The sequence below is a fragment of the Heterodontus francisci genome, chromosome 2 (assembly GCF_036365525.1).
Source record: "Heterodontus francisci isolate sHetFra1 chromosome 2, sHetFra1.hap1, whole genome shotgun sequence".
Taxonomy (NCBI): domain Eukaryota; kingdom Metazoa; phylum Chordata; class Chondrichthyes; order Heterodontiformes; family Heterodontidae; genus Heterodontus; species Heterodontus francisci.
The window spans coordinates 154,655,132-154,680,401 of NC_090372.1; the positions used below are offsets into that span (position 1 = coordinate 154,655,132).

The 25,270-nt window shown below is 49.5% G+C and overlaps 1 protein-coding gene across 11 annotated transcripts in view; it reads right to left on the minus strand.

Moving 5' to 3' along the window:
* The window catches only part of akap9 (A kinase (PRKA) anchor protein 9), a 362,971-nt gene that overhangs the window by 166,354 nt on the left and 171,347 nt on the right, over positions 1-25,270 (minus strand). For all 11 annotated transcript variants that reach the window (XM_068012548.1, XM_068012537.1, XM_068012517.1 and 8 more), the window contains exons 19-22: positions 16,118-16,282; positions 3,734-3,874; positions 3,128-3,240; positions 847-1,070 (exon numbers count right to left, since the gene is read on the minus strand). In XM_068012548.1, the coding sequence (XP_067868649.1) occupies positions 847-1,070; positions 3,128-3,240; positions 3,734-3,874; positions 16,118-16,282 (643 nt within the window). The remainder of the gene's footprint in view (positions 1-846; positions 1,071-3,127; positions 3,241-3,733; positions 3,875-16,117; positions 16,283-25,270) is intronic.

The window sequence follows — 25,270 nt, forward strand, 5'->3', positions numbered from 1 at the left end:
TCATTTTGTGGTAATCCACTCATACATTTTTGATTCGTTAGGAGCTCCTGATACCAGTGGTCTATTTGAGATTAGCTCCAAAATCCCATATTACATCAATCAACTACCTATTTCCATTTCCACAACATGACTGTTACCAGCTTTTAATTCTTCTTCATCCTTACTGACACTCTCAGCCATGTTTATATTACATCCATAATCAACTGCTTGAACACCATGTTTGATGGCCTCTGCAGTAACACGCAATATAAACTCTGACTTGTCAAGAACTTCCTGTCCTGTACTACATTCTAATTCCCTACTGCCCACGTCTTTGCCTGGCTCCATTGGCTGCACATCTCCCAAGAGAAAGAATTCAAAATCCACATCTACAAATCCGCCCATGGCATCATTCCTCTTTTAGCTCTAAGTGGACTTCAAGCTCCAATATTGCAACCTCCTCCCCCCACCCCTTCTCCATGCCACCTTCAGTTCGACAGCCTTTAGCCATCTTAGTCCCATACTATGGAACCCTTTCCCATAAACTATTCCACTTTGGCCAATGTACAATGGATCATACCGAGTTGAAAAGCTCCATATTCAAATTGTATGAATGCTATCTGTCCAGTGAGGAGAGGATTGAGCCGAGCTCTGATACTCCCTCCTACACACAGTCTCCCAACAACCATAGTTTAGGTAATCACATGAGCAAGGGAGAATTATGCGAGGAAGGAAGAAGATAAATTAAAATATATCTTGCTCCTTATTACAATGTCCAATTATACTTCACATTTGACCGTGTCAGCTATCAATAAGTTACTCTCATTTGATGAGATTAGTAAGTTAGCAATGTCAACACAGACATACCCTTTACAACTCCGTGGCTCTGGAATGTGAAAGGCTGCAGTGGCTCAATGGACTCTCGTGCATCTTGTTCCCACAAAGATGTTCTCATAGAAGGCTGTCCCTTGATTGATCTCTCTAGGAAGGCTGAAACATGCCTACTTATAGTTTCTTCTGCAGCCGCAGTCGTCTTAACCACTTCTGACAACACTTTCAAGAGCCTCTCATTGGTCTTTTGCAAACTATTTCTATACAAGTGGATAAAATAATAGCACAAGAGTATTTTAAGGTACAAGATTAACAATTGTGTCAAGAGTGAACTATTATACAACACATTACCTGTTTTTACAAAATGAATTTAAATACAACTACCATGCCTTTAACATGATAAAATGCCCCAAGGCACTTCACAAGAGCATAATAAGACAACTGACACCGAACCAAAGAAGTAAACATTAGGACAGGTAACAAAAACCTTCATCAAATAAATAAGTTATAAGGAACATCTTGAAGAGAGAGGTGGAGATGTGGAAACTTTATGGAAGGAGGGATTTCCAGAGCTTAGAATCGAAATGCCTAAAGGAACAACAATCAATAGTGGGGTGAAGGAACAGAAGGATACACAAGGCCAGAGTTGCAGGACTAAAGGAAGTTAGAGAGAGAAGAGGATAGAATGGAGGGATTTGAACAAAAGGATGAGAATTTTCAAATCGAGGTGTTGCTGGACCTCGGGTCAATGTGGATCAGCAAACAGAAGGGTGAAGGGTGGACAGGATTTGCTGAGTTAGGAGCGAGCAGCAGAATTTTGGATGAGCTCAAGTGCAGGATGGGAGGCCAGCCAGGAGAGCATTGGAATAGTCAAGTCTGGAGGTAACAAAAACATGGATTAAGGTTTTAACAGCAGATGCTCTGAGGCAGGGGCAGTGACAGGTGATATTAGGGAGGTGGAAGTAGGTGGTCTTTCTGATGGAAACGATATGGATTTGGCAGCTCAACTCAGAGTCAAATAGGATGCTGTGGCTGCCTATAGTCTGGATCAGTCTGAGACAGTGGCCAGGTTGGGTGATGGAATCGGTGGATAAGGAAGGGAGTTTGTGACTGTGACTGAAGACAGTGCCTTCAGTTTTGCCAATGTTTATTTGGAAGAAATTGTAGCTTATCCAAGACTGCATGACAGACAAGCCATTTAGTAACAGAGACAGCGACGCAGTTTAGAGAGGTTGTACAAGTGATGAGGCAGAGCCAGGTGTTGTCATGTTGAGTTTTCATTGATGTGCTTGAGGAGCAGCATGTAGATGAGAAATAGAACTGGAACAAGGTCAGAACATTGGGGGACATGAGAGGGTCAGGTGTGGGGTGGGAAGAGAAGCTATTGCAGGAGATTCTCTGCCTATGGCTAAATAGGCAAGACTGGAACCAGGCAATCCCACTAAATTGGATAACGGAGATGATGATTTGCAGAAAGATAGTGTTGTTAACTTCATCACAATCTGCAGACAAGTTGAGAAGATTGAGGACTGATAATGCACCATGGTCATAGTCACAGAGGATGTCATTTCTGACTTAGATTAAGGCTGTTTCAGTGCTGTCGCAGGAGTGGAAACCTGATTGGAGAGGTTCAAACAGAGTTGTAGGAAAGGTGGGCATGGATTTGAAAGGAGTGACCATGTTCAAGAACTTGGGAGAAGAAAAGGAAATTTGAGATGGTGGGGGGGGTTGGTTTGCAAGGATGGGGGGGTGGGGGGGGGGGGGAAGGAAGGGCAAAGGGTGGGTTTTTTTGAGAAGGAGGGGGGAATAATGGCAGATTTGAAAAGGACAGGGAAAGTACCTGAGGAGAGGGAACTATTTACAGTATCAACTAGCATGGGGACCAGGAAGCAAAGTTGGGTGGACAGCAGTTTATTGGGTGTAAGGTCGCGAGAGCAGGAGGTGGGTCTTATCAATAGGTTGAACTCGGAGAGTAAAAGAGGGGTGACAGCAGAGAAACTAAAGATGCGATTTCCGGGCTATAGTAGTGGCATCCTTGGGGGACGTATGGCTTGGTGGCCAAGAGGAAAGGGCGATGTGGTTTAGGTAATTCAAAGCCACCAGATTGCACCGGAAAATGCACTTCAAATCATTGCATAATTACACTTTCTATAAGCACATAGTAATAAATTAGATAATCAGTTTTTAAAATCATGGTCTCACACATTGAATTTTAAAATCGAACTCAGCAAAGTAAAATACAAATGTTGCTCAGTTAATTCATGCTTTCAACATTAAGTATTCAAACTTGAAAAGCAAATTGCTGCACCATGCAAACCTTTGTTTTGTGAGGGCACTTTCGATTCCTTCTTCAGAATTTTTTTCATTTGATAGTATGCTCTTGGGGTCACCAGAATGTTCCTGGGATTTATGATGGTCTTCTGCTTCACTCTGTGCCAAATTACGGATTGGTAGCAAGTTAACAAATGACAAAAATCCTGTCATTTTACTTTTAAGTCTTCCCCAAATTCATAGCTTCATTTAACACAAGCTCAAACCTTAGGCCTAAAACAGCTTTACGTAACGCTCAATTTATCAGCTCCAAGGTATGCTGAAACTTGCACCAAAGCAACACTGTTCTGAGGTATTCCTCTTCAATTTGATTTGCAAATTTAAGACCTGTGCATTACGTTTGGCCGAGCAAAATAAACAGCATATTGTTAAGTCCCTCTTGTATGCTGCTATGACAACACAAGGCTTCATCAATTAATGCTGTAAATGATGCCACGCCTATACCTGCTGGAACCAGTAAGTGCAACAGTCCCACAAACTTTATATGGATTGTTAATAAAATATAAAAGTAGAATTTAATTACAGGAAATAATTAAAAATTTGGGCATCAGAACTACACGAATAGATGAAGACAGGTACAAGCTTAATTTACCAACTCTGTCTGTGTACTTCTGTTGTGCATTCGCTGAGAGAGGCTTTCCTTTTCAGTTGCATGGAGACATTTATGTTTTTCCAGTTCTGCAAACATTCTTTGATTTTCTAATGCCAGTTTCTCATTACAAACAGGACCATGCTGTAATTAAAAAAACAAACTTAAAAATCTTTTCTATTGTACATTAAATCTGTCCAAAATCTTAAAATGTTATTTTAATGTGTTATATGTTATTTTATAAATTAACATTCCAAGGTAACATTCTAACATAGAATTGTATTGATCTAATAGGATTTTTGTTGATTCAAAATTAGACATAGGGGCAAAAGGGAAGGAAATGGCAAATATATCTGAAAATGAAAGTTCATGTTGAGTTTGAGAAAAGTATAGATGTCGAAAGGAAATTTGATGGAGGTATTCAAAATCATGAGGGGTCTAGACAGAGTAGATAGAGAGAAACTGTTTCCATTGGCTGAAGGGTCGAGAACCAGAGGACAAGAATTGGTCGGCAAAAGAACCAACGATGGCATGAGGAAAAACTTTTATGCAGCAATTGGTAAGGATCTGGAACGCACAACCTTAGAGTCTGGTGCAAACAGATACAATTATGGCTTTCAAAAGGGGATTGGATAAGCACCCGAACAGGAAAAAATTGCAGGGCTACAGGGGGAGGAGAGGGGGCAGGGGAGTGGGATTAGCCGAGTTGCTCTTGCAGAGAGCTGGCATGGACATAACAGGCTGAATGGCCTCATTCTGTGGTGTAACCATTCTATGATTTTAAGATTCTATGAAATTGCTGTCTCATATTTAAGAGTATTTAGAGTATAAAGACAAATGAACAGATGATGCATTTACTATGGTTCTCCAGGAAAATGTTGTGGGAGGGTTAATTAAACATTAGTGTAACACTGGAATGAACAAAGGTGTCGCAGACGGACAAAAGTAGAAAATGCTGGAAATACTCAGCATGTTAGGCGGCATTTGTGGAGTGAAAAAACAGAGTTAACATTTCTAGTTGTGACCTTCCATCAGTACTGGCAGAAGTTAGAAGGCTGCATTTGCTGATAATGTAACCATTAGGTGGTGCAGTTTTGGCACATGCACAAATGCAGCCTCATCGACTGAAACGTCACTGTCTGCGACGTCTCAGGCAGCTGCCAGTAATAAAAACGGCTCAATTTGTCACTGTTACGACCGAGGCAGGGGGGGAGCACTGTTAATTCAGTCCCACTTCTCCACAGGTCACAGCATATCAATAAACTTTCCCACTTACTGAAGTAGCCAATTAGATATGCTATTTGTCCCTGAATAAGGCACACCAACCAGGTTTCTTTAATCAACAACAAAATTAACTGTTTATTATAAAACCAAGTCTTAACCAATAATGATGTAAATCTATATATGAATTGAGATATTAAAGCTCCTTATTTTTCCCTAGCTCTCATGCACACGCACATACATCCAAAAAGTGGTTAACCATGAAAAAAAGGGATTTTGGTTTACAGCTGTTTAATAGGACTGAAAGGAATACAAAAAAAAACTTAGTCTGTCATGATCTGGAAGGAAGTTCTTCAGTTTGGTGAGGTATCCCAGTAGAATAGTTCGATGCCACTCAAAGTTTTTCCAGGCTAGGTTAATGAACAGTTTGTGCTGGGTAGGCATTCGAAGAACTTCAACAGTAGAAGGCTTCACACAAGGTCTTCCATCAGGTGTGCAGCAACACGGATCTTCTTGGGTCTTACAGCAACAGTACAGCAATAAAAGGTTTCTTCCCATATTCAGGATTTCTTAAACCCAGGAGGCAACAGTACAGCTTGACGCAGGGATTCTTCAGAGACAGGAGGCAATAGGAATCTGCCACATTTGAATTACAGGGTTTCTTCTCAAGAGATGCAGGATTCCTTCACAGAGAGGTAATACTTTTTCTGGGTCTTCTTTGGATCTCCAGGCAGGTCAAAATCAAATTTCAAATACCTGCTTTTTGTCCAAACTCACTGGTTTTTTAAAGTTCAAAACTGAAACCAAAACCTTCCTGAAACAAGTCACATGCCCAGTCATAAATTCTCTCTGGCCATAACTGAGGGTAGCTCTGAGGTAAACCCCTTGCTGGCTTTCTTGAAATTACCTGCATTCCAATCCTTGTTTACCAGTTCAGCTTTAGTTGAACTTCCTTTCAAAACATCCATAAAGTTCAACTATTTGCAGGTGTCACAATGTCCACTGAAATCCTTTTTCAGTTTTTAAAAAGACACAATCCTAAGCTTCAATACAGAAGACATTTTCCCGCCACATCCACCTGGAAAAGCGGGGGGGAGGAGCGAGTGGTGTGCGAGCAGTGGGAGGAAGCAGCGAATTGATGGGAAGCGAGCAGCGAGCAGTCAGGAGCGGGAGACAACGGTGGAATGGAGTGTGAGCGGTGAAGGTAAGCGGCAATCGCGGAAGGGAGCAGGGAAGAGAAGCGCGATTGTGGGAGGGAGTGGGGAAGAGAAGCAGCAACTGAGGCAGCAATCGCAGGAGGCAGCGGGGTACTGTTGGGGGGTATGGAGGTGGCGATCGCAGCCATTGAGAGGTGAGGCAAAACTCGGATATCATTACATCTGTCGTCATTATGTGGTGACGCGGTGTACGCATGCGCAGATTCATAGTGGCAAGCAGACAAATGTTCGGGGACACAGATGACATCGACGATCGCTCTGTGCATGCTATTACTGTGCATGTAATAGGTTTTCAGCAAGTGAAAGTGGGGGGGGGGGGGGGTGGAAGAAGAATACAAAAGAAGGTCTGTGATAGGGTAGATGGCAGCAGAGATTAAATCACCAAGATTTCATGGTACAAAGCCAAGTAACAAAAGGTGTGTCTAGATGAGGTGTAAATGGCAGAATAGCAGCTGTCCAAACACAAAGTAAAGGCATTAAGAATGAACGGTGGGGGGGGGGGGGGGGGGGGGGAAGAAATGAACCAACAAAAAGAGACATGAAAACATGAAAAATGTGGCTTTCACAGCCACACCTCCTTCCTCAGCAACTGTCTCCAGTTCCAACATTTTCCACATGGATTCCAACTGAAATTCCAACTTCTGTGTTTCGGATCCACCCACGATTATAGATACCTCCTAGATATTCAACATTTCTCAAGTCGCTGTTCTCGCCGCATCCTAAGATCCACTCTCAATGCCATGCACCACCACATACACACTCACGACCTCTCTCTCAAGCAGCACCAACTCACTGTCTCAAAGCTGTCCTGGCCCACAGTTTAATTTCACCCTTCACCTCATCTGGCGCTTTAACAAAAAACTTTTTATCTTCCTTTCATGTGTGAAGGATTGCAAGCTTCAACAACTCATTATCCAACACCCCTCTGGATTCTTCTTCCCCTCCCCTTCGACCCTACTTCTTCTTTGAACCTCACCCCTTGCTGTGTATTCATAATACCCTCTACCAGTCTGCCCTCAGCAAAGGTCTCAACTTCATCTCCTTATACCCCCACCTCAATGAATTTCGAGCTCAGCATGACACTGAGCTCTTCTTCTGTCGTGTCCGCCTCCACGCCTACTTCTTTGTCCAGGAGTCATCCCCCCGCTCAACAGACCCCTTTACTCATTCTAATACTCTCCCTCCACCTGGATCCTTTCCTCTGGCTTCTACCCACCCCCGATCTTTTCAGTGAGAACTGCCGGTGTGACATCGGCCGTTTCTCTGCTCCCCTCACTCGGTCTAACCTATCTCCCTCTGAATTTGCTGCACTCCATTCCCTCAGGTCCAACCCGATCATAGTCAGCAAACTTGCTGACAAGGGTGGTTCTGTTTTTGTCTGGCTTACTGACCTCTACCTAGCAGAGGCCAAACGCCAACTCTCAGACACTTTCTCATACCTCCTCCTTGATCATGACGCCACTATCGAACATCAAGCCATTATGTCCAGGACTGTCACTGACTTCATCTATTGTAGAGATTGTCCCTCCACGGCCTCCAACCTCAGTTCATCAAATGCGCACAGCCTGCTTCTACCTCCTCCCCAAAATCCACAGCAAGACAGCCCTGGTAGACCACTGCTTCAGCCTGTCCCTGCCTCACTGAACTGATTTCTTCCCATCTCAACTCTATTTTTACTCCCCTTGTCCAGTCTCTTCCCACCTACATCCATGACTCTTCCAATATCCTCCACCACTTCAACAATTTCCAGTTTCCTGGCCCTATCTCCTAATCACCGTGGACATCCAACCCCTTTACACCTCCATCCCCCACCAGAATGGTCTGAGAGCTCTCCGCTGCTTTTTAAAACGCAGGCCCAACCAGCCCCCATCCACCACCTTCCTCCGCCTGGCTCAACGTTCCCATATTGAACAATTTCTCCTTCAACTCCACTCACTTCCTTCAAATAAAAAGTGTTGCTTTTGGTATCTGCATGGGTCCTAGCGATGCCTGCCTTTTTATGGGATATTTGAAACATTCTTGTTCCAGTCCTACTCAGGCCTCCCCCCACCCCCTCACCTCTTCTTCTAGTACATTGATGATTGCACAGTGCCACTTCCTGCTCTCGTCCTGAACTGAAAAATTGAATTGGAAACAATGTAAATTAAAAGTGATTCTTGACAACGCAACTGGCCATTGAAGTCATCAAGCTGCGCACATGCGCAAAACGGGCTCCTGCTCTCTGCGTGTGCGCTGCATTCAGCAGTGCCAGGACTGGTTGGCGCATGCACAGTTGACCATCGCGTAATGTGGTAAGTGGGGAAAGCGGGAGAGGGGAAGCGGGAAGAGAGCGGGGGTGGAGGGCGGCAGAAGCAGAGAAAAAACTGGGGAGGGGGGTGGGAAGCCCGCTCGCTCTCCCACCACGCTACCCCCCACTGCCCCCACCCCCCGCTCGCTCTCTTCCTCCCACCTCCCGCTCGCTTTTCCCCCACCCACCCACTCGTTCCCCCCGCCCCCCACTCTGTGCGGTCGTGTATTTACGTTGCCTTTGTGTGATTATTTGAGCAGTGCCATCTTTAGTCCTGGCAGCTGCCTGGACGTCGCAGACTGTGACGTTTTAGTGACACGGGCTGCATTTGTGCATGTGCCAATGCAGCGCCACCTAGTGGTTGCGCTGTCAGCAAACGCAACCTTTCCAATTTCCACCCTTCTCTCACTTTTTTTGTTCATTCATTAGATGTGGGCATCGCTGGCTAGGCCAGCATTTATTGCCCATCCTAATTGCCTTCGGCAAGGCAGTGGTCAGTTGCCTTCGTGACCCGCTGCAGTCCATGTGGGGGAGGCAGTGGCGTAGTGGTAATGTCACTGAATTGGTAATCCAGGGACCCAGGCTACTGCTCTGGGGACATGGGTTTGAATCTCACCATGGCAGATGGTGCAATTTGAATTCAATTGATCTTAGAATTAAAAATAAACTAGTCTAATGATGGCCATGAAACTATTGGTGTAAAAACCCATCTGGTTCACTAATGTCCTTTAGGGAAGGAAATCTGCCGTCCTTACCTGGTCTGGCCTACATGTGACTCCGTGAATATGACTATGTCAGACTGTTGCTTGACTAGCCTACGAGACAACTCTCCCAACTTTGGCATAAAGCCCCAGATGTTAGTAAGGCGGACTTTGCAGGGTCCACAGGCTGGGTTTCCCATTGTTGTTTCCGGTGCCTAGGTCAATGCCGGGTCGTGTGTCCGGTTTCATTCCTCATTGACGTCGAAGCAGTTAGATACCACTGAGTGGCTTGCTAGGGCATTTAAGAGTCAACCACATTGCTGTGGGTCTGGAGTCACATGTAGTCCAGACCAGGTAAGGTCCTTTAGGGAAGGAACTCTGCTGGCATCTGTGAACCAGATGAGTTTTACAACAATCAACAAAGGTTTCATGGCCATTAGACTAGCTTTTAATGCACAGTGGCGCAGTGGTTAGCACTGCAGCCTCACAGCTCCAGCGACCCGGGTTCAATTCTGGGTACTGCCTGTGTGGAGTTTGCAAGTTCTCCCTGTGTCTGCGTGGGTTTTCTCCAGGTGCTCCGGTTTCCTCCCACAAGCCAAAAGACTTGCAGGTTGGTAGGTAAATTGGCCATTATAAATTGCCCCGTGTATAGGTAGGTGGTAGGGGAATATAGGGACAGGTGGGGATGTGGTAGGAGTATGGGATTAGTCTAGGATTAGTATAAATGGATGGTTGATGGTCGGCACAGACTCGGTGGGCTGAAGGGCCTGTTTCAGTGCTGTATCTCTGAACTGAACTGATTTATTAATTGAATTCAAATTCCACCTTCTGCCGTGGTGGGAAACAAACCCATGTCCCCAGAGCAATACCCTGCATCTCTGGGTTACTAGTCCAGTGAAAATACCACTACGTCACCGCCTCCCCTTCACATGGTCCAAATCCGACTCTCCCCTTCCTTGACTTCTCTGTCTTCATTTCTGGGGATAGGCATCAACCAATATTCACTATAAGCACACGGACTCCCACAGCTATCTGGACTACACTTCCTCACATCCACTTCCTGCAAGGACTCGATTCTATTCTTCCAGTTTCGCCGTTTCCTTCACATCTGTTCGGACTAGTGCTTCCAATATATCTTCCTTTTTCCTCAACTGAGGATCCCCCCTCCACCAAGGTCGATCTACTTCACAGACCTCTGCTTTCATTCCTTCCCCTCCCTCCCAGAACCATGATAACGCTCTTCTTGTCCCCAACCACCATCCATCAGCCTCCATTTAATGGATCATCCTCCAACATTTCTGCCATCTCCAGCACGATGGCACCAGCAAACATAGAAACATTAAATAGGAGCAGGTAGGCCATTCGGCCCTTCGGGCCTGTGCCGCCATTCAAAAAAGATCATGGCTGATCATCTAATTCAGTACTCTGGTCCCGCTTTCTCCCCATATCCCTTGATCCCTTTGGCATTAAGAAATATATCTATCTCCTTTTTGAATATATTTAATGACTTGGCCTCCACTGCCTTAAGCGGTAGAGAATTCCACAGGTTCACCACCCTACGAGTGAAGAAATTTCTCCTCATCTCGGTTCTAAATGGCATATCCCATAGCCTGAGACTGTGACCCCTGGTTTTGGACTCCCCAGCCATCAGGAACATCCTTCCTGCATCTAGCCTGTCTAGTTCTTTTAGAATTTTATAGGTTTCTGTGAGATCCCCTCTCTTCTAAACTCTAGTCTAAAAGCCTAGTCGACCCAATCTCTCCTCATACGTCAACCCTACCATCCCAGGAATCAGCCTAGTAAATCTTCTTTGCACTCCCTCCAAGGCAAGAACATCCTTCCTCAGATAAGGAGACTAAAACTGCACACAATACTCCAGATGTGGTCTCACCAAGGCCCTGTATAACTGCAGTAAGACGTCCCTGCTCCTGTACTCAAATCCTCTTGCAATGAAGGCCAACATACCATTCGCCTTCCTAATTGCTTGCTGCACCTGAATGCTTGCTTTCAGCGACTGGTGTACAAGGACACCCAGGTCACGTTGCACCTCCCCCTTTCCCAATCTATCACCATTCAGATAATAATCTGCCTTTCTGTTTTTACAACCAAAGTGGATAACCTCACATTTATTCACATTATACTGCATCTGCCATGCATTTGCCCACTCACCCAACTTGTCCAAATCACACTGGAGCCTCTTTGCATCCTCCTCACTGTTCACTTTCCCCCCTAGCTTTGTGTCATCTGCAAACTTGGAAACGTTACATTTAGTTCCCTCATCCAAGTCATTGGGAATAGCTGGGGCCCAAGCACTGATCCCTGCAGTACCCCACTAGTCACTGCCTGCCACCCGGAAAAAGACCCATTTATTCCTACTCTCTGTTTCCTGTCTGTCAACCAGTTCTCAATCCATGCCAGTATATTACCCCAATCCCATTTGCTTTAATTTTGCACACTGACCTCTTATGTTGGACCTTATCAAAAGCCTTCTGAAAATCCAAATACACCATATCCACTGGTTCTCCCTTATCTATTCTACTGGTTACATCCTCAAAAAATTCCAGTAGATTTGTTAAGCATGACTTCCTTTTTGTAACCCCATGCTGACTTTTCCCAATCCTGTTTATGCTGTCTAGGTGTTCTGCTATCACATCCTTTATAATAGACTCTAGCATTTTCCCCACTGCTGATGTAAGGCTAACTGGTCTGTAGTTCCCTGTTTTTCTCTCTCCCTCCTTTTTTAAATAGTGGGGTTGCATTTGCCACCCTCCAATCTGTAGGAACTGCTCCAGAGTCTATAGAATTTTAGAAGATGACCACCAATGCATCCACTATTTCCAGAGCCACTTCCTTTAGTACTTTGGGATGCAGATTATCAGGCCCTGAGGATTTGTCAACCTTTAATCTCATTAATTTCCCGAGCACGATTTTATTTCTATTACTAATACTGATTTCCTTCAGTTCCTCCCTCTCATTAGACCTTTAGTTTCCTAACATTTCTGGGAGGTTATATGTGTCCTCCTTTGTGAAGACAAGGAAGTATGTGTTTAATTGTTCTGCCATTTCTTTGTTCCCCATTATAATTTCCTCTGTTTCTGCCTGTAAGGGACCTACATTTGTCTTCACTAATCTTTTTCTCTTCACATATGTATAGAAGCTTGAAAATCAGTTTTTATGTTCCCCGCAAGTTTACTCTCATACTCTATTTCCCCCCGCTTAATCAACCTCTTTGCCCTCCTTTGCTGTATTCTAAACTGCTCCCAATCTTCAGATTTGCTGCTTTTTCTGGCAATTTGATATGCCTCCTTTTTGGATCTAATCCTATCCCTAATTTCTTTTGTAAGCTACGGTTGGGCCACCTTTCCGGTTTTATTTTTGCGCCAAACAGGACTGAATAATTGTTGTAATTCATGCACACATTCTTTAAATATTATCCATTGCCTTTCCACCGTCAATCCTTTTAGTCAAGTTCCCCAATCTACCATAGCCAACTCGCGCCTCATACCTTCACAGTTTCCTTTATTTAGATTCAGAACCCTAGTTTCAGATTCAACTACTTCACTCTCCACCTTAATGAAGAATTCTATCATGTTATGGTCACTCCTCCCCAAGGGACAGTGCACAACAAGACTGTTAATAAATCCTTTCTCATTGCACAATACCCAGTCTAGGATAGCCTGTTCTCTAGCTGGTTCCTCAATGTATTGGTCTAAAAACCGTCATGTACACACTCCAGGAAATTCTCCCCCATAGTATTACTACTAATTTGGTTTGACCAATTTATATGCAAATTAAAGTCACCCATGATTATAGTTGTACCCTTATTGCATGCATCTCTAATTTCTTGTTTAATGCCATCCCTTACATCTCCATTACGGTTTGGGGGCCTGTCGACAACCCCCACCAATGTTTTCTGCCCCTTGGTGTTTCTTCGCTCCACCCATACAGATTCCACATCATGATTTTCTGAGCCAATATCCTTCCTCACTTTTGCATTGATTTCCTCCTTTACTAACAATGCTATCCCTCCTCCTTTCCCTTTTTGCCTTTCCTTTCTAAATATTGAATACCCCTGAATGTTCAATTCCCATCCTTGGTCATCTTGCAGCCATGTCTCCATTACTGCTACTATATCATAACCATTTATATCTATTTGTGCTGTTAATTCATCTACCTTATTGCGAATGCTCCGCGCATTAAGACATAATGCCTTTAGACTTGTCTTTTTAACATTGTTAGTCATCTTAGCTTTATTTTGCACTGCGGCCCTATTTGTTTCTCGCCCTTGTTTTCTCTGCCTTCCACTTTTGCTTCTTACCTTTCTATCTTTCATTTCTATCCTCGTTTCCCTCTCTTCTGTCTCCCTGCTCAGATTCCCATCCTCCTGCCATTCTAGTTTCAACCCTCCCCGACAGCACTAGCAAACACCACCCCACACCCACCCACCCCCCCACCACGAGGAAATTGGTCCCGGTCCTGCCCAGGTGCAACCCATCCAGCTTGTACTGGTCCCACCTTCCAAAGAACCGGTCCCAATGTCCCAGGAATCTGAATCCTTCGCCCCTACACCATTTCTCCAGCCACGTATTCATCTGATATATCCTGCTACTTCTGCTCTCACTAGCATGTGGCACTGATAGTAATCCTGAGATTACTACCTTTGAGGTCCTACTTTTTAATTTTCATCCTAACTCCCTATATTCAGCTCACAGGACCTTTTTTTTTAAACCTATGTCATCGGTACTGATATGTACCACAACAACTGGCTGCTTGCCCTCCCCCCTCAGAATGCCCTGCAGCCGCTCAGAGACATCCTTGACCCTAGCACATATGATCCTGGAGTCTCATTTGCAGCCGCAGAAACGCCTGCCTGTTCCCCTTACGATTGAATCCCCTATCATTATAGCCCTGCCACTTTTCTTCCTCTCCTCCTGTGCCGCAGAGCCAACCATGGTGCCATGAACTTGGCTCTTGCTGCTTTCCACTGAGCCATCTCCCCCAATATCCAAAGCGATGTATGTGTTAGAGAGGGGGATGGCCACAAGGGACTCCTACACTACCTGGTGGTCTCACATTCCCTTTCTGTTTTTGCTGCATTTGCCTGCGGTGTGACCACCTCGCTAAACATGCTATCCACGATGATCTCAGCATCATGGATGCTCCACAGTGAATCCACCCGCAGCTCCACCTCCATAATGCAGGTAGCCAGTAGCTGCAGATGGATACACTTCCTGCACACATGGTCACCAGGGACACCGGAAGCGTCCCTGATTTCCCACATAGCAGAGGAGGAACATATCACAGATGCGAACTCTCCTGCCATGACTTACCTTTGTTTACTTAGTTACTCCCTTTAATTAAAAATTACTAATTATGCTAGGGGCCTTGTTCTACTCCAAACACTACACACTACAATCTAAAGTCCTTGATAAATTGCACTAATGAAAAAAAAAACACTTTAGCAGTACTAACCTTATCACTTATACAGTTGGTTTTGAGGGGTTTTTAAAAAAAAAAACTTTCCCCTTATTTTTTAAGCTATTTACAGGCGTGCTGAGGTTTAAAAGAGGAAAAAAAGACTAACACATTTCCCGTGATGTCACTGTAAGGTGATCGGTTGGGTAAATAACAGCGACAACACGGGAAATGTGTTAGTCTTTTTTTCTTCTTTTGAACTTCAGCGCGCGCCGACACACAGAAAGCCTGCCACTGCCCCAGTCCTCAGGCAAGTAAACACATCCTCCCCTCTCCTTTCAGCATCCCGAAGGGACTGCTCCCTCTGCGGCACCCTGATCCACTCCTCAGTTACGCACAACACTTCCACCCTTTCCTATAGCACCTCTCCATGCAAGTGCAGGAGATACAACACCTGTCCTTTTACCTCCTCTCTCCTCACCACCCAGGACCCCAAACACTCCAAGTGAAACAGCGGTTTACTTGTACCTTTTTCAATTCAGTATACTGTATTTGCTGCTCACCATGTGGTCTCCTGTACACTGGGGAGACTAAACGCAGAATGGGTGACCGCTTTGTGGAACACCTCCATTCAGTCCGTAAGCGCGCCCCCGAGCTTCCTGTCTCTCGTCACTTCAATTATCCACCTTATTTCCATTATGAAATTTCTGAATGTGGCCTGCTAGTGTTCCAATGAAGCTCAACGTAAGCTCGAGGAACACCACCTTATCTTTCGACTGGGCATTTTAGCCTTCTGGACTCAACATTGAGTTCAATAATTTTAGATCAAAACCGCTGCCCCCATTTTTTTTCTTTTTTCAAGTCTTTTTTTGCTGGTTCATTTCCATCTCCCTCCCCACCCACCCCCGTTTCTTTCTTAATCCCTTCACTTTGTACTTGGACGGCTGCTATTCTGCCATTTACATCTCATCCAGACACATCTTTTGTTACCTTACTTTGACTGTGAACCATGAAACCTTTTGTCATTTAATCTCTCCTGCCCTCTACCCTATCACAGATCTTCCCTTTTGTTCTTCTCCCCCCCGCCCCCAACTTTCACTTGCTCAAAACCTATTACATTTCCACCTTTTGCCAGTTCTGATGAAAGGTCACGATCTGAAACCTTAACACTGTATTTTCTCTCCACAGATGCTGCCTGACCTACTGAGTATTTCCAGTATTTTGCTTTAATCATTCATCTAATGGGTTTGATTCTTCCCCTCCCCCACCGTTCTGTTTTTGTTTCAGATCTCCCACCCTCTTGTTTTGATCAATCCTATAAAGATCTATTTTTTTCTAATTTTCACAAAACTTCCCAATCTAAAACATCAACCTGATTTTTCTTCACTCACACACTGACAGACCCACTGTATGTTCAGCATTTTTTTTTTGTTTCCTTTCAGATGTCTCACATTCAGATTTCCAACATTCTTTTTAACTCAATTCATTCAGTTATTAGTGCCCACATTATGAAATGAGTACATACTTACATTAAAACTATTCTCACCTCTGCAAGCTGTCCCTTCAGTTTATCCACCTCAGCCAACAGTTGCTCCTGCTCTTCATGTAGTCGCTCCAGCTGCTGTACGTGGAACTGTCGCAAAGCTTCTACTGATTGTTGATGCTCCTGATCCTGTCGGACAAGCTCCTGCCTCATTTCTTCTAGTCTCTCCTGGTGCACAATAAATTGGAAAGAGATGAAGCCACCATTTATTTTCTGTGTTGGTAAAGTATATGATTCTATTTGAAAGTTGCATTGCAACATTGCCATTCTTCTGCAGATGTATTGTTTCTTTCTAATGAATACTATTCTTAAATATATTCTTCACACTCGGTGTTTAGCTTAGCTTTTTCTTCCTTACACGCTTTCTATAAATATATTTTACAGAAAAACTATTTAAATGCTGACTCAAGAACTTGGGATGATTCCAGCCATTCCCACACTCATATCTGAAGTGCAAAAGCACTCCAATTGATAATACAGTATTCAAATTCTTCATTTAGTTAGGCAAAGAAAGGAAGCTCCATATCATTACAAGATTCCAGCAAGCTGTCCTTTTAAGTTTAATTTGGTAAAAAAGTGTAAAAGGATCACCTGTCTTTCAATGGATTACAATTCAAATATTTAACATAGGCAAGTTTAAAAAAAAATTATCTTTTACCAAAATGAATTAGAAATGCATGGGCATGCTTAATATTATAATTTCCAAGGGCCCTCCTAATTTGTTACAAGGCTAGCCATGGTTTTATGATTATTTAGACACACAATGAAAGCATGTCAATACCATAAAAATTGCTACGCTCTTTATCTATTAAAGTGAAACTGCTTTTTGAAAACAAACAACAATACACTGGTGCAGTGGATAAATAATGAACTGTCCATAGTCATAATAGATACCTTGTTGACGGCAAAAAAAGCATACTAAGGTACTCCTGACTTTTTAAAATAAAAATATAGGAACATAGGAAATAGAAGCAGGAGTAGGCCATACAGCCCCTCTGTCTGGCTCCGCCATTCAACTAGATCATGTCTAATCTACCTCAACGCCATCTTCCTGTACTATCCCCATACCCCTTGATATTTTTAATATCTAGACATCGATTGATCTCTGTCTTGAATATACTCAAAGACTGAGCCTCCACAGCCCTCTGGGGTAGAAAAATTCCAAAGGTTCACCACCCTCTGAATGAAGAAATTCCTCAACGCCTTAGTCCTAAATGGTCTACCTCTTATTCTGAGTCTATGTCCCTGGTTCTAGATTCCCCCCAACCAGGGGAAACACCCTTGCGACATCAACCCTGTTGAGCCCTGTAAAAATTTTGTATGCTTCAATCAGATCATCTCTCATTCTTCTAAACCAGGGCTGTCCAAACTTATCGTGTGCGGGCGGGGGGGAGGGACATTACAATTTTTGTCTTAGATGGGGGGCCGGTGACAAATTTCATAAAGATATAGGAATTAAAATTTATTTCAATATCAAAACAAGAGTGGTGCATTTTTGTGAAGACGCGTTAAATGAGAAGCCTAATTTATTGACTTACGTGCTGGTCGCTATGTTGGACACTGACTTAGTTAGATACCTGGCACTTTTTTGTTTGCACAAATAGTTAATGTTTGCCTGCACACTGTTGCAGTGATACAGAGTATTGTGGATAGATGTCATTCAATCAGGGGTGATCTTGATCACAAGCTCTCCCCTCTGTCTCCTTTCTCTGGGACCCCTTTTCCCTCCTCCCCCTCCCCTATCCCTTCGCTCCCTCTCTCTCTGTCGCTATCCCCCTCGCTCCTCTCTCTCTCTGTCCCTATCCCCTCGCTCCCCCTCTCTGTCCCTATCCCCTCGCTCTCTCTCTCACTCTCTGTCACTATCCCCTCGCTCTCTGTCCCTATCCCCTCGCTCCCTCTCTCACTCTCTGTCCCTATCCCCTCGCTCCCTCCCTCTCTCTCTGTCCCTATCCCCTCGCTCCCTCCCTCTCTCTCTGGCCCTATCCTCTCGCTCCCTCCCTCTCTCTCTGTCCCTATCCTCTCCGCTCCCTCCCTCTCTCTCTCTGTCCCTATCCCCTCGCTCCCTCCCTCTCTCTCTCTGTCCCTATCCCCCTCGCTCCCTCTCTCTCTGTCCCTATCCCTATCCCCTCGCTCCCTCCCTCTCTGTCCCTATCCCTATCCCCTCGCTCCCTCTCTCACTCTCTGTCCCTATCCCCTCGCTCCCTCTCTCACTCTCTGTCCCTATCCCCTCGCTCCCTCTCTCTCTCTGTCCCTATCCCTCGCTCCCTCTCTCTCTCTGTCCCTATCCCCTCGCTCCCTCTCTCTCTCTCTGGCCCTATCCCCTCGCTCCCTCCCTCTCTCTCTGTCCCTATCCCCTCGCTCCCTCCCTCTCTCTCTCTGTCCCTATCCCCTCGCTCCCTCCTCTCTCTCTCTGCCCCTATCCCCTCGCTCCCTCCCTCCCTCCCTCTGTCCCTATCCCCTCGCTCCCTCCCTCCCTCCCTCTGTCCTATCCCCTCGCTCCCTCTCTCTGTCTCTATCCCCTCGCTCCCTCTCTCTGTCTCTATCCCCTCGCTCCCTCTCTCTGTCTCTATCCCCTCGCTCCCTCTCTCTGTCTCTATCCCCTCGCTCCCTCTCTCTGTCTCTGTCCCCTCGCTCCCTCTCTCTGTCTCTGTCCCCTCGCTCCCTCTCTCTCTCTGTCCCTGTCCCCTCGCTCTCTCGCTCCCTCTCTGTCCCTGTCCCCTCGCTCCCTCTCTCACTCTCTGTCCCTTTCCCCTCGCTCCCCCTCTCTCTGTCCCTATCCCCTCGCTCCCTCTCTCTGTCCCTATCCCTCGCTCCCTCTCTCTGTCCCTATCCCCTCGCTCCTCTCTCTGTCCCTATCCCCTCGCTCCCTCTCTCTGTCCCTATCCCCTCGCTCCCTCTCTCTGTCCCTATCCCCTCGCTCCCTCTCTCTGTCCCTATCCCCTCGCTCCCTCTCTCTGTCCCTATCCCCTCGCTCCCTCTCTCTGTCCCTATCCCCTCGCTCCCTCTCTCTGTCCCTATCCCCTCGCTCCCTCTCTCTGTCCCTATCCCCTCGCTCCCTCTCTCTGTCCCTATCCCCTCGCTCCCTCTCTCTGTCCCTATCCCCTCGCTCCCTCTCTCTGTCCCTATCCCCTCGCTCCCTCTCTCTGTCCCTTTCCCCTCGCTCCCTCTCTCACTCTCTGTCCCTTTCCCCTCGCTCCTCTCTCACTCTCTGTCCCTTTCCCCCTCGCTCCCTCTCTCACTCTCTGTCCCTTTCCCCTCGCTCCCTCTCTCACTCTCTGTCCCTTTCCCCTCGCTCCCCCTCTCTCTGTCCCTATCCCCTCGCTCCCCCTCTCTCTGTCCCTATCCCCTCGCTCCCCCTCTCTCTGTCCCTATCCCCTCGCTCCCCCTCTCTCTGTCCCTATCCCCTCGCTCCCCCTCTCTCTGTCCCTATCCCCTCGCTCCCCCTCTCTCTGTCCCTATCCCCTCGCTCCCCCTCTCTCTGTCCCTTTCCCCTCGCGCTCCCTCTCTCTGTCCCTTTCCCCTCGCGCTCCCTCTCTCTGTCCCTTTCCCCTCGCGCTCCCTCTCTCTGTCCCTTTCCCCTCGCGCTCCCTCTCTCTGTCCCTTTCCCCTCGCGCTCCCTCTCTCTGTCCCTTTCCCCTCGCGCTCCCTCTCTCTGTCCCTTTCCCCTCGCCCTCTCTCACTCTCTGTCCCTTTCCCCTCGCTCCCTCTCTCACTCTCTGTCCCTTTCCCCCTCGCTCCCTCTCTCACTCTCTGTCCCTATCCCCTCGCTCCCTCTCTCACTCTCTGTCCCTATCCCCTCGCCTCCCTCTCTCACTCTCTGTCCCTTTCCCCTCGCTCCCTCTCTCACTCTCTGTCCCTTTCCCTCGCTCCCTCTCTCTCTGTCCCTATCCCCTCGCTCCCTCTCTCACTCTCTGTCCCTTTCCCCTCGCTCACTCTCTCACTCTCTGTCCCTTTCCCCTCGCTCCCCCTCTCTCTGTCCCTATCCCCTCGCTCCCCCTCTCTCTGTCCCTATCCCCTCGCTCCCCCTCTCTCTGTCCCTATCCCCTCGCTCCCTCTCTCTCTGTCCCTGTCCCTATCCCCTCGCGCTCCCTCTCTCTGTCCCTATCCCCTCGCTCCCTCTCTCACTCTCTGTCCCTATCCCCTCGCTCCCTCTCTCACTCTCTGTCCCTATCCCCTCGCTCCCTCTCTCACTCTCTGTCCCTTTCCCCTCGCTCCCTCTCTCACTCTCTGTCCCTATCCCCTCGCTCCCTCTCTCACTCTCTGTCCCTTTCCCCTCGCTCCCTCTCTCACTCTCTGTCCCTTTCCCCTCGCTCCCTCTCTCACTCTCTGTCCCTATCCCCTCGCTCCCCCTCTCTCTGTCCCTATCCCCTCGCTCCCCCTCTCTCTGTCCCTATCCCCTCGCTCCCTCTCTCTCTCTCTGTCCCTATCCCCTCGCTCCCTCTCTCTCTCTCTGTCCCTATCCCCTCGCTCCCCCTCTCTCTGTCCCTATCCCCTCGCTCCCTCTCTCTCTCTCTGTCCCTATCCCCTCGCTCCCTCTCTCACTCTCTGTCCCTATCCCCTCGCTCCCTCTCTCACTCTCTGTCCCTATCCCCTCGCTCCCTCTCTCTCTCTCTGTCCCTATCCCCTCGCTCCCTCTCTCTCTCTCTGTCCCTATCCCCTCGCTCCCTCTCTCACTCTCTGTCCCTTTCCCCTCGCTCCCTCTCTCTCTCTCTGTCCCTATCCCCTCGCGCTCCCTCTCTCACTCTCTGTCCCTATCCCCTCGCGCTCCCTCTCTCACTCTCTGTCCCTATCCCCTCGCGCTCCCTCTCTCTCTCTCTGTCCCTATCCCCTCGCTCCCTCTCTCACTCTCTGTCCCTATCCCCTCGCTCCCTCTCTCACTCTCTGTCCCTATCCCCTCGCTCCCTCTCTCACTCTCTGTCCCTTTCCCCTCGCTCCCTCTCTCTCTCTCTGTCCCTATCCCCTCGCTCCCTCTCTCTCTGTCTGTCTCTCTCTCTCACTCTCTGTCCCTTTCCCCTCGCTCCCCCTCTCTCTGTCTCTCTCTCTCACTCTCTGTCCCTTTCCCCTCGCTCCCCCTCTCTCTGTCTCTCTCTCTCACTCTCGGTCCCTATCCCGTCGCTCCCTCTCTCGGTCCCTATCCCGTCGCTCCCTCTCTCGGTCCCTATCCCGTCGCTCCCTCTCTCGGTCCCTATCCCGTCGCTCCCTCTCTCGGTCCCTATCCCGTCGCTCCCTCTCTCGGTCCCTATCCCGTCGCTCCCTCTCTCGGTCCCTATCCCGTCGCTCCCTCTCTCGGTCCCTATCCCGTCGCTCCCTCTCTCGGTCCCTATCCCGTCGCTCCCTCTCTCGGTCCCTATCCCGTCGCTCCCTCTCTCGGCCCCTATCCCGTCGCTCCCTCTCTCGGCCCCTATCCCGTCGCTCCCTCTCTCGGCCCCTATCCCGTCGCTCCCTCTCTCGGCCCCTATCCCGTCGCTCCCTCTCTCGGCCCCTATCCCGTCGCTCCCTCTCTCGGCCCCTATCCCGTCGCTCCCTCTCTCGGCCCCTATCCCGTCGCTCCCTCTCTCGGCCCCTATCCCGTCGCTCCCTCTCTCGGCCCCTATCCCGTCGCTCCCTCTCTCGGCCCCTATCCCGTCGCTCCCTCTCTCGGCCCCTATCCCGTCGCTCCCTCTCTCGGCCCCTATCCCGTCGCTCCCTCTCTCGGCCCCTATCCCGTCGCTCCCTCTCTCTGCCCCTATCCCGTCGCTCCCTCTCTCTGCCCCTATCCCGTCGCTCCCTCTCTCTGCCCCTATCCCGTCGCTCCCTCTCTCTGCCCCTATCCCGTCGCTCCCTCTCTCTGCCCCTATCCCGTCGCTCCCTCTCTCTGCCCCTATCCCGTCGCTCCCTCTCTCTGCCCCTATCCCGTCGCTCCCTCTCTCTGCCCCTATCCCGTCGCTCCCTCTCTCTGCCCCTATCCCGTCGCTCCCTCTCTCTGCCCCTATCCCGTCGCTCCCTCTCTCTGCCCCTATCCCGTCGCTCCCTCTCTCTGCCCCTATCCCGTCGCTCCCTCTCTCTGCCCCTATCCCGTCGCTCCCTCTCTCTGCCCCTATCCCGTCGCTCCCTCTCTCTGCCCCTATCCCGTCGCTCCCTCTCTCTGCCCCTATCCCGTCGCTCCCTCTCTCTGCCCCTACCCCGTCGCTCCCTCTCTCTGCCCCTACCCCGTCGCTCCCTCTCTCTGTCCCTACCCCGTCGCTCCCTCTCTCTGTCCCTACCCCGTCGCTCCCTCTCTCTGTCTCTACCCCGTCGCTCCCTCTCTCTGTCTCTACCCCGTCGCTCCCTCTCTCTGTCTCTACCCCGTCGCTCCCTCTCTCTGTCTCTATCCCGTCGCTCCCTCTCTCTGTCTCTATCCCGTCGCTCCCTCTCTCTGTCTCTATCCCGTCGCTCCCTCTCTCTGTCTCTATCCCGTCGCTCCCTCTCTCTGTCTCTATCCCGTCGCTCCCTCTCTCTGTCTCTATCCCGTCGCTCCCTCTCTCTGTCTCTATCCCGTCGCTCCCTCTCTCTGTCTCTATCCCGTCGCTCCCTCTCTCTGTCTCTATCCCGTCGCTCCCTCTCTCTGTCTCTATCCCGTCGCTCCCTCTCTCTGTCTCTATCCCGTCGCTCCCTCTCTCTGTCCCTATCCCCTCGCTCCCTCTCTCTCTCTCTCTGTCCCTATCCCCTCGCTCCCTCTCTCTCTCTCTGTCCCTATCCCCTCGCTCCCTCTCTCTCTCTCTGTCCCTATCCCCTCGCTCCCTCTCTCTCTCTGTCCCTATCCCCTCGCTCCCTCTCTCTCTCTCTGTCCCTATCCCCTCGCTCCCTCTCTCTCTCTCTGTCCCTATCCCCTCGCTCCCTCTCTCTCTCTGTCCCTATCCCCTCGCTCCCTCTCTCTCTCTCTGTCCCTATCCCCTCGCTCCCTCTCTCTCTCTCTGTCCCTATCCCCTCGCTCCCTCTCTCTCTCTGTCCCTATCCCCTCGCTCCCTCTCTCTCTCTGTGTCCCTATCCCCTCGCTCCCTCTCTCTCTCTGTCCCTATCCCCTCGCTCCCTCTGTCCCTATCCCCCCCGCTCCCTCTCTCTCTCTGTCCCTATCCCCTCGCTCCCTCTCTCTCTCCCTACCCCCTCGCTCCCTCTCTCTCTCTGTCCCTATCCCCTCGCTCCCCCTCTCTCTCTGTCCCTATCCCCTTGTCCCCCTCACTCTCTCTGTCCCCATTTGTCCCAATCTCTCTTACGCACTCTATCCCCCTTAATCCCCCCCCCGTCTCCATCCCCCTTACCCACCTGTCTCTGCCTGTTCCTTCTTTCTCTGTCCCCCTTCTGCCTTACTCTTTCTCTCTCTGCCTCTCTCTCCCCCGTCAATCTCGTCCCCACCCCTCTCTTTCCCCCCTGTCCCGACCCTCTCTCCACGCCCTCATCCCCACCCTCACGCCGTCCCCCCTCGTCCCGTCTCCTCTCTCCATCCCCCCTTAACCCCTTCTCTGTCCCCCTTAGCCCCCCTCTCCCTCGATCCCCCTTAGCTCCCATCTCTCTCTCTCTTTCTGTCCCCTTACCTCTCTCTCTATAGCCCTTTCCCCTTACCCTCTCTCTTCCCCCTGCTCTTCGTCCCCCTCTCACTCAATCTCTCTGTCCCACTTCACCCCATTCACTGTCCCTTCGTCCCACTCTCGCTCGCTCTGTCCTGCTTACCCCTTTACCTCTCTTTCTCTGTAGCCCTTTCCCCTTACCCTCTCTATCCCACTTAGTCACCCTCTCCCCCCTCCCTTGACCCCCTCGCTCTTACTCACTGTCCCCCTTAACTCCCCTCTCTCTCTCTGTCTCCCTTATCCCCCATTTCTCTCGCTCTCTCTGCCCCCCTTACTCCCAACTCTTTCTCTGTCTCCCCCCTCGTCCCCCCTGCTCTCGCTCCCTCCCCCCCCCGCTCTCGTCCCCCATAACCCCCTCTCCGTTCCCACCCCATCCCCCCCTTCTCCATCCCCCGCCCCTTCCCCCCATCTCTCCATCACTCGCCCCTTCTCCATCCCTCGGACCCCCCTTCCCTCTCCTCCCTCCATCTATCCGACATCTCTCTGTCCCCCCTATCTCTCCGTTCCCCCCCCCCCGACCCCCCCTCTGTCTCCCTTTCCCCCCCCACTCCCTCCGTTTCCCCTTTCCCCTCCATTCCCTTTTCTCTCTCTCCCCCACTTCTCTCCCTCTCCCCCTCCTTCCCCCCACCTCTCCCTCTCCCCCCCCACTTCTCTCTCTCTCACCCTTCCCCCCCCACTTCTCTCTCACCCTTCTCCCCCCACTTCTCTCTCACCCTTCTCCCCCCCACTTCTCTCTCTCCCTCTCCTGCCCCCCCCCCACTTCTCTCTCTCCCTCTCCCGCCCCCCCCCACTTCTCTCTCTCCCTCTCCGCCCCCCCCCCCACTTCTCTCTCTCCCTCTGTCGCCCCCCCCCCACTTCTCTCTCTCACCCTTCCCCCCCCACACTTCTCTCTCTCACCCTTCCCCCCCACACTTCTCTCTCTCACCCTTCCCCCCCACACTTCTCTCTCTCACCCTTCCCCCCACACTTCTCTCTCTCTCACCCTTCCCCCCCCCACTTCTCTCTCTCTCACCCTTCCCCCACTTCTCTCTCTCTCACCCTTCCCCCACTTTCTCTCTCTCACCTTCCCCCCACTTCTCTCTCTCTCACCCTTCCCCCCACTTCTCTCTCTCTCTCACCCTTCCCCCCACTTCTCTCTCTCTCTCTCACCCTTCCCCCCACTTCTCTCTCTCTCTCTCTCCCTTCCCCCCACTTCTCTCTCTCCCTCCCTTCCCCCCACTTCTCTCTCTCTCTCCCTCCCTTCCCCCCACTTCTCTCTCTCTCTCCCTCCCTTCCCCCCACTTCTCTCTCCCTCCCTTCCCCCCACTTCTCTCTCCCTCCCTTCCCCCCACTTCTCTCTCCCTCCCTTCCCCCCACTTCTCTCTCCCTCCCTTCCCCCCACTTCTCTCTCCCTCCCTTCCCCCCACTTCTCTCTCCCTCCCTTCCCCCACTTCTCTCTCCCTCCCCCTTCCCCCCACTTCTCTCTCTCTCCCCCTTCCCCCACTTCTCTCTCTCTCTCCCCCTTTCCCCCACTTCTCTCTCTCTCTCTCCCCCTTCCCCCCACTTCTCTCTCCTCTCTCTCCCCCTTCCCCCA